Source organism: Lepisosteus oculatus, chromosome 17, assembly GCF_040954835.1.
Source record: "Lepisosteus oculatus isolate fLepOcu1 chromosome 17, fLepOcu1.hap2, whole genome shotgun sequence".
Classification (NCBI taxonomy): domain Eukaryota; kingdom Metazoa; phylum Chordata; class Actinopteri; order Semionotiformes; family Lepisosteidae; genus Lepisosteus; species Lepisosteus oculatus.
The window spans coordinates 16,156,943-16,171,997 of NC_090712.1; the positions used below are offsets into that span (position 1 = coordinate 16,156,943).

The window sequence follows — 15,055 nt, forward strand, 5'->3', positions numbered from 1 at the left end:
ATATGTGTCAAACATGTAATATATCTGCACATTTGTGAGTCCAGAAGAAAATATGGTAGAGAACCTTGATATTTTTGTCACCTTGAAAATAGTCATTATTAACATTGTCATCATTCAAATAAATCTCTCAGAAAAGCTTTCTGCATGCACAGTAGGTGCTTTTTCAAGACTTTTATTTTCTCACATCTACCTTTTTTGCATATGACAAAGGAGTACAGAACCTGATGAATTACTAAAAGACACATTAGAACACACGTCTTGTTTAATACAGCTCCTGTCTGCAGGGAGTTTTTTTTTCCAGCTTTATTTCTTTTCCATCTTGGAGGGAAATAGAGAGACAGCAGAGAGAGAGGAAGACAGAGAGGGAGGGGAGGGGAGAGAGGCCAGCCCACAGCCCCACACAGCCTGAGATGTGTTTGCTGTCTGCCCTCTAGCTTTACAGAGCTCATTTTTATCAAATCCAGCTAGCATATGCAAGCAGTTTGTGGACCACACCATTGGTGTAGAGAAGTGCTTTGTGGTGCACAGAGAAATATTACTGTATTCTTCAGTTCTGTACAAATTCACCCTCCCTGCTCTATTAGAATGAAGAGCTCTTGAACAAACTGGATCAGTATCTCATGAAGTAGAAGAAAAGTTGAAGTGGGGGACAATCTGAAATCCTCTGTTCTGCCTGCTGAATTTGGAAGGAAGTGGGTGACAGACTTGCACAGGTGTTGAATTCTTCTGTTTATGGGTGAGTCTGAAAACGCCTAAACCAGCTGTCTTGTAACCATATTTGAATCATCCTGAGAAGGGTTCAGACTAAAAGGTATGCTGTGCTCTAGGGAGAAACAAGTACAAAATCCTTGACGGAGAACCACTAGGCTTGTATACTGCTTTTTAACAAGACTGCAGGCATCAGAGGCAATGAGAAACGGTAAGGTCCTGCAATTATTTAAAGACTTCTGTGCATCTGTGAAATAACCTGTGCATTTGAGCCTGGAGTATTTAGTATATAAACAGCTAATACAGGGGAGTGAAATGATCTGTCTATCTGCACAATAAGACATACTGTAAAATACATCACAATCTTAAGAACAAAGTAATTTTAAAAGTTTATTTGTTTTTGTTTTGTTCTGCATAAATACAATACAAAAAATGGCATATCTGTGGTTAGTAAGAAACAGAGAACGAATATTTTTTTAACAGGCCTATTAATACTGTGACCCAGATATTCTGCTCATGATTCAATTCTGAATTTTTAAGCAGCTGGTTCTGTTGATATGTGAGGCATGCTTATCTGACAGACACCCCATACAAAGAGTGTTCTCCGCCTTAATCATTTCAGGCATGAAACAAATGGTTTCAAAAGACTGGCAAAGGTTGAGTCATGACTGTCTTAACAACTGCCATGTCTGGAAATTATCCACACATACTGCATACTGCTGAGATTATTTTGGCTGCATGTGCCTGAGATATGTTGTTAAAAGATTTTGTTTCTAGGTTTTGAGGCATCCTGTATCCTGATGAATTTAAAGATAAAGTAGCACATCATCCTATTTAATATATCCTAGTAGACAAAACAATTAGGATATGACTATCTTGTACTTTGAAACCTAAAATAAGATCACAGAATCTGCAAAAATAAAGTTGTTACAATACTGTACATGAGCTGGAATTGTACATGGATATGCACATAAATGTATTCCCTGTAGGGTTCCTCTGTAATAAAAGGATTTGTAGATAATTGTTCAGATGCACAATATTGTTGTTACAAGGCTAATCATATTGTATCATCTATGCAGCTACCATTGCATCTTTTGGATCAGGTAAATTATTTTGAGAGACTAACATTAAATCCATTGAAAAATGACATATGCAATAAATAGTTCGTACAAGGACCAGAGCTCACCTTGGGTTTTGTAGTGTTAAACAGACTAGAGTGCACATGACTCCCTAGCAATGTACAAGTTGGTGAAGTGGAGCAACTGGAGTACAGTACCTCATTTACAGGTGCAATGGCATAGTCTACAGTAGGGACTCTCAAACTAACAGCCACAACCTGTCAGTCAGGAGTGCAAGGGCTGACCAACTACACACCACACACCACACCCATGTCACCCCCACTCAAATACACAGGACACCCAAACGATTTATGTCAGGTCAGTTTATTGTCCATCAGAGGGAAGCTGGCTAATCACTATGCCTCACATTTAGCCAAGCTAAAAATCACTTTGTCATGGGCCACTTGAAGCAGTTGCATGGTTGCAGCAGTTGAGACTTTTACTGAAGCCAGAATGACCTCACTGCTGGAAGTATTTCCTGTGTCATGCCAGACCTTGGATGGTTGGCTAATGTCTTTCTTAAAGGCTGTTAGAAAATGACAAACAGTATCTGTTTCCTAATGCCCCAGTGGTACGAATGCACGGTTTTAATGAGGACACAGTAGAATGGTATTTTCAACTCCAGTTCATAGCATTTGAAAAATAAGACTGAAACAAGTTTCGTAATGACAAAAAACTCAAGGATGAATGATTGGAGGGGCAGATCAATGTCAAGCAAATCCCTTTTAAAAGAAATACTGTGTCATCTGCTGGTATGGAGGCTGTGTTTTTGTTCACATGCAAATGTGAACGTATAGATAATACGTATCCTATAATTAAAAATTATTTTGGTAAAATAGTTTTAAAAGTTGACATCTGAGCCTTCAATGACAAGATTTTCATTAAAAAAGATCCAAATGTTGCTTTTACATTATAGCTCCTATGCTTACGTATTATTACCTAGATTACATTGTTGTAGTTAGTTGTAGAGTTAAATATCTAGATATGGTAAATAGTATTCAGCTCCCTTAAGATAGTTGGTAATTAGGAAAAATTATTATGATTTTAATGCATGTTGTTACAAATATAGACATTAATGGTGGTAGAAAGATTCTTAAATGAACATATTTGTGAATCAGAAATTAATCTAGCAAAACCTTAATAGCATCGATTAATATATGATATATTTTAGAAACATATGTAAGCCTGGAAATGTGACCATGCTGAAGTTCACTTCAAATGTTCACATTACACTTCAACAATAAATTCTACTGTAGCTCTATTTTAATTAAACCACAACAGGAGGACACGCTTCCAAAATATATTGAGCATGGGAGGAAATTCAAAAGATGAACACAAGTTGTGGGGGAGTCAGAGCCAATCCCAGCAAACAGTAAGTACAAGGCACACACAGACGAACACCAGGGCCAACTTTTGCAGAAGCCAAATTACCTACCAATGTGTTTTTTTAGACTGTGGGAGGAAACCAGTGCACCCTGAGGAAACATGAACACAGGAGGGCATGCAAACCCCATACAGACAGCACCTCAGGTCTGGAACTGAACCCAGGGTCCCAGTGCTGTGAGGCAGTAATGCTCACCACTACACAACTGTGCAGCCCACATAAACGCAATGTGTTACACAAGGTTTACTTAGAAGTCAATACCTCTGCACTGAGCACAGAGTTCCAAAAAGAGCTCTACTGCAGGACACCCAAGCTACGTGTACATAGTGAAGCAGACAAATATGACTGTGGTTGAATGGTGAGGTGCACCTGCATGGAAATGGCCATCACAGGACACAGGGGAAAGAAATCACATTGAGTAACGGGCAATTACCCTCAATCTGGCGTTTAACTGTGAAGAATGCACACACAGAGGCTCAAAGTCATCTGAGTAATCCAATTAATGAGCACCATCCTGGTGGTGTGTGAGAGGCATGCACTTTCCTTTAAAATGAGAAGATCTGGCACTGTTGGGAGACTCATCAAGGCTCAACACAAAAGCAGGAGCACTTCTGTGAACAGTTGTCATGGGTAAATAAAGAAAACAGACAGATAGACAGATTTCTCTTTTTTAACATAATCCAGGACATCAAGCATACCCTCTTTACAAATCTCCTGAAAATTAGAAGCTGTGACTTGAAAAAGAATATTTTATGGAAAAGAAGTTGTCACAGCAATGTAAATCAAAGGCAGAAGGCATGCCTTTGACCCATTTGTTTTCCATCTGGGGTGTTTTCCAAAACTATCAAAGTAGTTTAAACTTTGTGAGACTTTACTAAAGGTAACCTTTTTTACAGAAACAGTAGAAGATTCTCATCACATAAAAATGGCATTTGATCAATGAATGATGCTGATATTCTGTCTACAGATTGTGCCAGTGATTCTGGCAAAAGAACACCCAATAACACTGATAACACACTGCCCTGTTGAGTAATTCTGCCCGGGGATATCACTGGCCCAGTATGAACAGAAGCAGTCGGATTGCTATAGAAGGTGCAGTTCATATTGATAGAACAGCCAAATGCTAAAACATTCTAGAACAGACCTTAGTTTCATTCCAGGCATTCCAATGCCCTTACAGCATCTAAATAAAACTGCACTGCAGTCTAGCCGATGAGGGGCTTGTTCTGGAATATGGAAGATCAAATCAGTATTTCAAAAAGCCCCTTTAGTTATAATGTATTAAATGGTATATGCATGGTTCCTACCGCTTAGACAGAATCTTTGCTAACTATCCATTTCTAAGCCCTTCTTCCGACGCAGGGCTGAGGGGGATCTAGGGCCTATTCCAGCAAGCAATGGGCATAGGCAGATGGAGAGACAGACAATAGAAAATAAGTTGCTTATTTTTAATACTGATAATATCCATAGTTAGACCACTTCAATGGGTATTGCTCTTTATAATACAATTTAAGATAAATTTTGGTTCCTTTTACTATAACCAATCTGCAGCAAAGGATTTGCTGAATTTAGTATTAAAGGGTCAAACTGAGCCCACAACGCTAACATCAACTAAAGAAATGTTAGATGTGCCATAGAGTTTGTAGGCTGTTAACTCCTGCACAGTTATGGGAGTATCTGAAAGCTCAGCCTCTTCAGGAGTACGTTTCCATTTCAGTGAATTTCAGAATTCCTTAATCTTGGCCAAGCATGTACTAGCTTCAGAAGTCTCATAGTTTACTAGGAGTGGACAGGCGCATATTTTGGGTCCACACTAAAAAATGTGTGATCTTTAACGTTATTTCTGAATTGCAGAGAACCATATACAGTTCAATACTGTGCAAAAGCTTGAAATAGGTTTGAGGTTGAAGGAATCCAGCACTGGTTTAAAAATCATATTAAGTATTAAAGTATCCCCATATAATGAGTGCATATTCCAGAACATTCCAACGACTGTAATTCAAAAACTTAAGGTACATAAATTAAAGACATACACAATTTATACTGTTATGTGCTACCATCACCTAAGAAAAACAAGTCTTCAATATCACTAAGTTCCTGGGGAAAACTGAATCTAAAGCCCTCAGAAAGTGAAGCTGTGTAGCAGTCATGCAGGATAATGTCTCTGATGGTGAGTAATGATGAGGAAAACTTAAGTTCTGGACTTTAGCCTCCAAGGTATGCAACTATCATGTTTTTCTCTTGTTTCCCTGCTCAATGCCTGATCAATTCTGCTTATCTGGCATCTGCATATCGCAGCTGTACTTCAAAGACTACCCTGGACTGAACATGAAAAGAATCATAAAAGTAATCATATCTGAATATTCCACTGCATCGTCTCTTTACACTAAGCATCGTCTTTTGAGCTAAAATTAAAGAAAGCAAAAATGCATGGAATGGATGGCATGATGATATGGAATTGTGTTTCTGTTTTAAAATCACAGTCACCAGAAACCACAGCACATGTCTCTGCTGGCAGACAAACAGCACCTTCGGTGTCATATATACACATCCAGTAAGGTTCCTCTGCTTGAGGAACATCAAGGTGATCACAGCTGCCACATTAAAAAATAAATGAGAAAGGAAATGAAAAGCAGAAAGGGGGACCTATGATCTGCAAAAGCACAGCTACCTGGCATAACCTCGGGGCAGCCCAGCTCGTTAATCATCCTCTTTAACAGTGGCTCTAAGGTCTCTCTACCCAATGCTCAGATTCAAACCCGAGTTTCTATGATGGAGATGATGATGATTATTTATAACTGACGTCTCAGGGTGCTCGTTTTACATCTCCAGAGCCTGTTTTCTGTTCTGTTTTCCATATCATCATTCAAAACAAAAGGACCCTTTTGTGGCCAATTGTTTAAATCTGTTTAAGGATTAAACAAATTAAGTATTTAATATGTGTATTCAACACTGAGGTGCTGACTTAAATATGCTAAGATGCTAGATACCACACCCTTGAAATCAAGGAGCACACAAGGATAGAACTAATAGAAAATTTAACATAGAATGTATTGCACTCATATAGTATGTCCTGCAGGAATATAAATACTGTATTTTATTAATACAGCACTATTGCAATGAAATATAATTTTAAAGGCAAACATACAAAATTGAGAAAATGTTTTATTTTGAGTGTGTTCTGTTTGAACACCACCTACCACCCATTGTCTGAAATGTGCTGCCATAATATCAAAGAAAAGGAGAGAAAAGAAATTAAAATGTTACACAGAAGTGGTTCATCACTTCTCAGCTTTATTATAGTGAGTGTAGCTCAACCACATTTAAAAAAGATAATAATAATGTGCATCATCTGTGAAAAATAAAATTTAAATAAATAAAAGGATGTTCTAGGTGTAAGGATATTTTTTTAAATAGGCTGCTTTCTTTTTCTTTTAACCTCTTCAAAAATAGATGTCCAATTCAATAAAAAGGTCTAAGAAAGTCTCTGAACTTACTAGAGTGTATCTCTCAGCAAATGCTGTTTCTCCCTCTTTCTTGGTTGAGGGAGTTTTTGATGCCTTGTAGCCTTTAGTTCACTGATGTCTGTTCAGATAATAAACCTTCCCTGGAGCCTTGAAAACTGCATGGCTAGACCTCAATATTTTACAATTGTGATGAAACAAGTTGCTTGGTACCCAGACAAATTGTGTGGGAGTGCTGTTATATTTGAACAGGGAGTCTAAAATGAAGCCCTTTTCAGTGCTGAACTTTACTCCGCAGATTAAAAAGTAAAAAAATATATATTTTGAAACACAAAACAAAAGATGTTGTAAAAAGCATTTTCTCTTTGTTCCACAGTTTGCTTTCTAACAACACAGAGCATAGGGGTTTACTGAATTACACAAATGGATTGCAAATGTATCATGGATAATGTGAAATATACTGTAGTTCTGCGATTTTTTATATTTATTGTACCATTTATATTAATGAGACAAGAAGCACATTAATATTTGCAGCACTGGTAAAAAAGAAATTAAAAGAACACATTGCATTTACCTCTTATAAGCAGCAGCTCAGGACATTCGCATGTTCATATGTGCTTTCTGGCATTGTTTTTAGAGTGTGTTCTGATCTAGGGTATAACTCTGACAGCATTCCAGTCAAGACTATTATTTCACTTGTAGTTGCACTTTCCCTAGGGCTTATAAAGGGCTTATCAAGGCAATTAAATTAGTGCATTTTGAAAGATTTTTACAGCTGCAAGTATGTACTCTGTTATAAATATATATGATTTCTCAAGGCAAATTTAATTCAGCACATATGCACCTATTTTCATTTGCATAAACTGGATACAGTGAAAGTAAGGTCAGATGTTTATGAATTCCATAGCTTTTTTCCACTGGGAAAAGTGGTTTCTGATCCATGTTTGCATTTTATTCATTGGTGCTTTTCTTAAAAAAAAATGTCTTCAAACCTCAGTATTTAATCTCAGTTGCCTCCATTTGACCTGAAAACACCCAGTCTAGTAGGAGTGTTGCAATCCATATTCTTGACCACATTGACCACAACATTGTAATTACACTTTTTATATACATTTCAAAACTAAATACATTTTCTTGAGACATTTGTTTTCTACAATACATTGTGTCCTAAGTATGAAACTTTCTACTCATTGTAAGGTCCAGTTCAACCTTGTTAATGAAACCCAGAAACATATAATCCTTACAACATGATCCAGCACATTCAAAACCCAGCTGAATTCTTCAGGGAGAGCTGTGGAGTTTGAACTACTTCAGACTGTCACGGTGAACACAGAGACCTCAGATTTTCTTCGCCTAGCAATAAAAGAATGTTAATGTTTTCACAGTCATACATATTTGGTAGAGTTAGCCTCACATACATTTCCGCACCAGGTCACCTCAGAAAGCGCAATGCTTCATCTCTGTGGGTCACTGGTTACAGACCTTTGAAAGTAAATATGCCTATATAAGGGCAATGCACTCCTTCCACTTTTCTCTGTGTCTGGGATGTGAGCAGCAGCCTATTTCATGGAAATTGTACTTATCCAAATAAGCCACACACCCAGGTCTAACCAATCTTAAATTCAGCTGTTTTGTATTATAACTTATAAAACAGCAGTTTGAGCTTCATAGACAATTTATAGACTTTCTCCAATAAAGCCCTGAAGAGCAGCTGAGGTTTCTAGATGCTAGTGCTGTAAACATAGTTCTATTTTATGTCATAAACATGATAGCGGTCTTTAAAACTCACACCAATATATTGAACAAGTTTGATGAGAAATTATAAAACATTTAGTTTTAAATCAGAAGCCATTTTTACACAACTATAAGTGAGCACAAACATGGCAATCAGAGAACAGCATGGGGATGTTTTAGCCCTGTATGTTTACTGAAGTGCAGTTTTCATAACACAGCTGATGCAATATACGAAAAGAGATTAGAAGCACCATAGTGATAAAACAGGTCACAATCTGCTATCTTTTAGATGTGAACCCAAAAAGCATATATGCAATTTTCATTATATACTGTATATAGAAGTATCATATCATAAAGACAGTGCATTAATGTTGAAAACCAATACCAACTTAATTGACTAAATTTGAGTTTCTAATTGGTTGTTATAAATCAGTAATAAACAATTCTGTAACACGTTTACCTTTACCATAATGGGAGCTGAAAGTCAAGACTTGGTAACGTTGGGTCCTTCGTGTTTATTAAGTTAATGCAATATTATTCTGAATGTGTAGTATAGAGGAATAGAGGGAGTCTTGCTCCAACTCGTGGTCATGCTCTTGCTCAAACAGGACATTTACAGGATTCTTGCCCAGCCTTTGAAAAAATGTAGTTCAGTCTGTAGAGCGGCTTTTTCTACGTTAGGATACATTGAAGAGCTTAGTGTTTAACTTTTTGCTAACTTTCCTTACTAACCACCAGTACTCTTTTTTTGACAAAAGTCTTGTAATGAAAGTCATGACATGCAAACACATAAAAGACACTAGGCTGCTTATGATTTATGGCTCTTGCTACACCCCATTGAAAGTATTGATGTAAAAGGAAAGTTTAGGTTTTGCTTAAGGTTTAATGCGTTGGAAAGTTTTCTAGAGCCTGGAGGGTATAATGGTGTAGACAAATGACGAACTTCTCAAACCTAAACATAGAGCTGTCAATACCATGCCCCCTTTGTTTCATTTCTTTTTGAGCATGATTACAAAAATCACAAAAGGTGATTAATGAAACATTTCTATCTTTTCCTAGCAGCCTGCCCTATGTGTTTGAGCTCCATGCCAGATGGGACTGAACCAGGAAGGAGTGGCTATTCGTAGCACTGAATTCCCTTAAGCGAGTGATTAACTGGCTAGAATAAAAAGGTTTGACAAGACTTTAGAGGCCTTGTGTGATAAGAATGTGACAACACGGCTGCCAGTTAGGACCTTCATGTGAGGATCTACCCACAGGGCACTGTCACGGGAAGATTTCAAACTTGTTTCTTATTAAAAACGTCTTCATATTAAGGATGCCGGCCAAGACGCCCATTTATCTCAAGGCAGCCAACAGCAAGAAGGGAAAGAAATACAGGTTGAGGGATATCTTGTCTCCTGATATGATTAGTCCTCCACTCGGAGACTTCCGACACACCATTCACATTGGGAAAGGAGGGGAGCAGGACGCCTTTGGAGACATGTCTTTTCTTCAAGGGAAATATGACCTTCTCCCAGGTAAAGAAGAGCCGGTTGCTCAACAGCATGTTGCATGCAGTGAGTTCTTCAGAGCAAACAGCACCTCTGATGCCACATTGGCAGAGACTCCTTCTCCTGTATTAAAAAATGCCATTTCCCTTCCCGCGATTGGTGGTTCACAAGCTCTTACTCTGCCCTTGCTCTCCACAGTGGCATTCACCTCAACCCCCGAACACTTAGACCCAGTACAGAGACTCCCAGTCACGGCCGAAGCCAAAACAGAACTGGGGAAATTAGAAGAGAACGAGCTCCGCCTTTCCATGGAAGTTCTTAATTCAACCCAAACTCTCTTGATGGAAAAGGCACCGAAACCAAACCTTTCATCCTACATGCCAAAGGAAAAAACAAATCCACTTGAAAATGATAAATTACATCTGAGAGATAATGGATTTAAAAACACTGCACGCAGTTACACTAATGGCAATGGCGCAATTCTTCATTCTTCAGATATTTCTGGATATTACGCCGATTGGTTGAAAGACAGTACTGCAGAGGACAGTCGCCTGTGCGACTCTGAGTTTAAACTAACAAAAGGGAAAAGTGGTTCAGGAGACTCCATTTCAAAGATCACTGGCTCCCTCCTGTCACTTGAACTGGATTTGGGACCTTCAATTTTGGATGAAGTTCTTAATGTTATGGATAAAACAAAGACGACAGGCAATCAGTGATTTAATTGCAGTATAGGAAAACAAACAAAGCAATGGGCACAAAGACTTAGGCATATCACCACATGCTTGAGATGTGGACTGGAAAAATACAGGAGTGGCAAGACTATTTATTTACATTTTTTTACATTTACCTTATTGTCTGTCTTTTGTACCTTTTTTTGCGTAGCTTGCAAAAAAAAAATGCTTTTCAACACCCTCACCCAATTCTGAAAAAACTGACAAAAACGTTTTACAAAAAAACTATAATGTGGACTTTTTTCTTTCAGTTTGACAAGTGCCTTTTATTTTCAGCAGGTGAAATTATCCATTTCCGTTTTCTGTGTAATTGCCTGTGCCAATGCCTATGCCAGTGATAGATGTATATCTAATGCTGTACTATTGCTGTACTATTGTACTACACTTTGTGCTGAAGTTGGGCATACTGTTAGCTTCCACTCTGTTGTTGTACTGTTGTTTTGTAATGATTGTTCTTCAGCCTCATTCACTTTTCTCCTCAATAATTGTTTTAATAAGGGACTATTTACTTTTGTCTCTCCCTTAAAATAAAATGTGTTACAATAAGCACTCTCACACATGTTTCTATTTATCAGGACAGTGTCATTACCACTGGAAATTCAAAATATGTGCTATATCTGAGACATTATTGGTGAAAAAGTCATGTATTTGGTGTGGGCTATTTCTGACAATAGCCATATATCAACAGCACAAGAGGTATGCCGTCAGCTTTGATTAACTGCTTTAAGTTTGATTGTTAAGTGTTGACCCTTTCAGAATGTTGTTTCATTTGCAAAATGGTTTAAGAGGATGTAAAAGTGAAACAATAAACCTCAAGCAAGTATGAATCAATGAAATAATGTTCATATCCAGAGATATTTAAGGTACACAGTATTGCAGATACATCAGCAAAACCAAACAAATGTTAATCTACTGCATATACTGTACATGTATAATATTGCCGTACAGTGTATACCGTATAAATGTATGCTTACTAAATGTGTTCTCATTTAGTGATCTACTGTACTGTGATCTACTGTACTGTACCACAGAAACAGGTGAGGACAGGTAGAAACTTTTTCTTTCCAAAGTATTGGTCAAATACATTGCGGGCCTGGGGTGTTGACTGTCCTGCCTACTACATTCTTAATTTTTTTTAGGTTTTTACACAACATTTCAAAATTGTATTTAATCTATTAATAAACAAAACATCATCCTGAGCAGAAAAAATATTGACATACTGTGTATATATTATAATATAGATATTGAATATTATTATATCTGATGTTTTTATATAGTTTATAGTCATCTTCTAGTAACACTGAGAAAATTATAACTACAAAGAAAAATTAAATACCAGATTCTGTTTCAAAAGCTGGAGAATGGCTAAGTAATGAACAAAAAAGACCAAGGCATCCTTGCTCTCTGTAAGGATTCTGAAGACAGGGCAAATTCCTTTGCTTTCAGAGACTGTTTTTCCCTCCTTCAGCATTCTTTGCATTCCCGTCTGCAGCTGTCAACAGCAGGAACTTGTTTGGGATGCAGCTTCTATTTCAAACAGGCAGGTCACTGTTTGTTTGCCTGTAGCACTGACATGAGACCTACTGGAGAAGCCCTTCAATTTCCCCACATGACGGGTTTGAAATTCAAGTGGTAAGGTCATAAATCAGCTGAAGGGCTGGGGCATGTTGTAGGTAGGGCAGGAGGTTGAAGAAGTTCCCATCTCATTGCTCATATACTAGTTATGTGTTCAATATGTATGTATAATTATTATAATATAATAATCCAATTAATAATGGTTTTGTACAGTATGTGCATATGCATTCCACATAACAACCACTTTATTAACCCTCTACAATTTCTTGCATTAGGAATTCATTTTTTTACATACCCCAGCTTGCTCTCCATGAGATACACAGACAGGGAGAGAGAGAAGCCTGGGGTCAGAGCACAAGGTCAGCCATTGTACAACACCCCTGGAGCAGTTGGGGTTAAGGGCCTTGCTCAGGAGCCCAGCAGAGTAGGATTCCTCTAGCAGCTGTGGGATTTGAACCAGCAACCTTCCGACCACAGGCACAGATCCTTAGCCACAGAGCCACCACTCAATTTTAAGACATCATGTATGTCTTATATATATGCCCATATACTATATATGTCTGTCTTCCAGCTGAAATCAGGAAATCTACGATTAATGCCGACTAATACTGTAGTTAACAATAGTTAACAGTATGCAGTTTTATCTATATAGAGGTGGAAAAATCCTCTTGGATTGTGGGGCCCATGTGACTTTAGGACAAGTGGTAATTTGCTCCTATCTTCAATTTTTTTTCAGACAGTTTTGGCTGCTTATATTCTATTTTTGCAAAATTATAGATTTTTAATATTTATTCATATTTTATTATTTTATAATTAATAAATTATTGTTTGTCAAAAGATCGCATTCTATTTATACAATACAGATGTACAGTATTAAGAAAGCTGGCATGAAAAAGTGGATTTCACCCTGATTTCAGTTAAGAATATGGATTTTTTCATTGTTAATAGTACTGTACAGCTGTTCGTAGATCTAAATGTTCTATATTCCTAAATGTTTTGATTGATGTATAGCATGATGTATTTCCAGCAGCAGTGCCTATCAGCCTGAGAAGCCTCAGGATGAGAATGAAGTGGCTGAACACAGAAACGGGCTTTTTTAAGGGTTAAAAAAATGTGAACATGCAGTGTGGGAGCAGGGTGTTACAATTAGGGTGTGGACTCAAGTTTTGTGGTTCATTGGATCCAAGTGGACTTTCGTCAGATACTGCCCTATAATCTCCTTCGCCTGGAGCATTTAAGGATAGTTCCTCAGGATTATCTTTTCAATTTTATTGAAGCGGACGTTAACTGTCTGGTTAACCAGCTTTTTCTAGATTATGCTTGTTGGCATAACAGATGAAAACGACAAAGCACATAATTTACCTTCTGCCCATGTTTGGTTTCTTGGATAGGTACATGTACAGTATGTATCTTCTTTTTATTTCCCTTAGTGTTTACTGTGGAACTCAGTATGTTTTTTGGCAGGTAGCCTGAAAGTTACATTCCACAAGTCACTTTCACTGGATGCACTTGCTTTGCTTTCTTTGGATCCTTTACCTTGAATTAAAGTCGTGGGTGATGGTGACAGTGATGAATGTTATACATGCAAGCCACCTTAGATGTTAACTTTGGGTGTTATTGAAAAATAACACCTAAAAATAGCAGTATACAGTTAACAGTCACTTTCTCAACTTTGAGAACACAAAACATTGTTAATCAAGATGTAAACCTTCCATTTGCTGGTTTAAAATTTCAAACTTCACTAGAAGTGATATTCATTAAAAAGAAAATTTCTTTTATGAAAGTTTTTGTGAGAGAGAGGCGACAGCATTTTATATGACTCCTTTTTGAAAAGCAACGAAAGTATTGAAGAAAACAAGAACTTGTGTATCTGGTGGATTTGAAGGTCTGTGCTTTTGTTGTAGGCTTTCAAAAACAGACAAATGCAGGTTTCAACAGCACGGTGAAAGACTCAACAGTGGACTTAGCCAAATACTGTATGTGGAAGTCTGTGTAAGTGCAATAAATGTTATCAACTCAAGTCTCATTTTCAAGAATTATTTTTCTCTTCTGAAACAAGAATGTCAAAGCCTTAACTTTCCTGTTCGATAATTAACTGAAAGTTTAACAAAAGGCTGCCTTATGTTAAGAAAAAGAACGGAAAGTTTTTTGTAGTAAAAACACATTGAAATATTTTCTCTGACCGATTCTGTTAAAATCAATTGTCAGTGCAAAAAAGGAAGATGTCTGAAACATTGATAATGAACAGATGGGATGGATTTCTAAATTCAGCAGTCAATGAAGCAATAAATAAACTATTTCACAGTTGGTAAGAGCATCAGAGGCAAAATGCTGCCATATGGGAATCTAATTGCCTCATGATTTAATAGTTTATGTAAATAGGATTAAACTGCTGATGGAATGCATTAGAACTGACTTTTTAAACTAAAACAATAAATCAATTATAGTGTTTAGAAAACATTCATACCATATTTAGTTAATAAGAAGGAATGTTTCACAACACATACAACACTGTACATGGGGATATAAAAACAAACTATAAGACACAGAACAGGGGAATTAGATTCTTCCCAGTTTTGTTAAATTAACTTTAAATTCTTAAGATAAACAAATCATGAAAAAAAATTCAACCAGACCCCTTTTCAGTTATTTAGCCATATTTCCAGCATCGAAAGCTTAAAAAAAATATTTGAGATGGTCATTTCTGACTGCAATGCCGATAATTACAGGTTTTGTTGATGTTGTTTAAACTAACAGACTCATCCCAGATGCCTGGAGGAAGAAAAAGAACTTCTTTAGCAGTTCTTTTAATAGCTCTGTAGAAAATAACACTTTTATTTTACGATCC

General features: G+C 37.2%; 1 protein-coding gene across 6 annotated transcripts; it reads left to right on the forward strand.

Annotated features, from left to right (window-relative positions):
- Positions 1–409: 409 nt before the first annotated feature.
- Positions 410–14,227, forward strand: cdc42ep3 (CDC42 effector protein (Rho GTPase binding) 3). 6 transcript variants are annotated; one of them, XM_015362684.2, is made up of 4 exons: positions 410–736; positions 828–919; positions 3,108–3,198; positions 9,468–14,227. In XM_015362684.2, exon 4 carries the CDS (start codon positions 9,727–9,729, stop codon positions 10,615–10,617), a length of 891 nt encoding a protein of 296 aa, XP_015218170.2. In that variant the 5' UTR covers positions 410–736; positions 828–919; positions 3,108–3,198; positions 9,468–9,726; the 3' UTR covers positions 10,618–14,227. The 6 variants fall into 6 exon arrangements, with proteins under 6 accessions (XP_015218170.2, XP_015218168.2, XP_015218169.2 ...); XM_015362682.2 differs by lacking the exon at positions 3,108–3,198; XM_015362683.2 differs by lacking the exon at positions 3,108–3,198 and having other exon boundaries at positions 9,471–14,227.
- Positions 14,228–15,055: the final 828 nt, after the last annotated feature.

Bases quoted from the DNA above. Each gene is read 5' to 3' on its own strand.
- cdc42ep3 (XM_015362684.2), top strand. From the start codon at position 9,727: ATGCCGGCCAAGACGCCCATTTATCTCAAGGCAGCCAACAGCAAGAAG.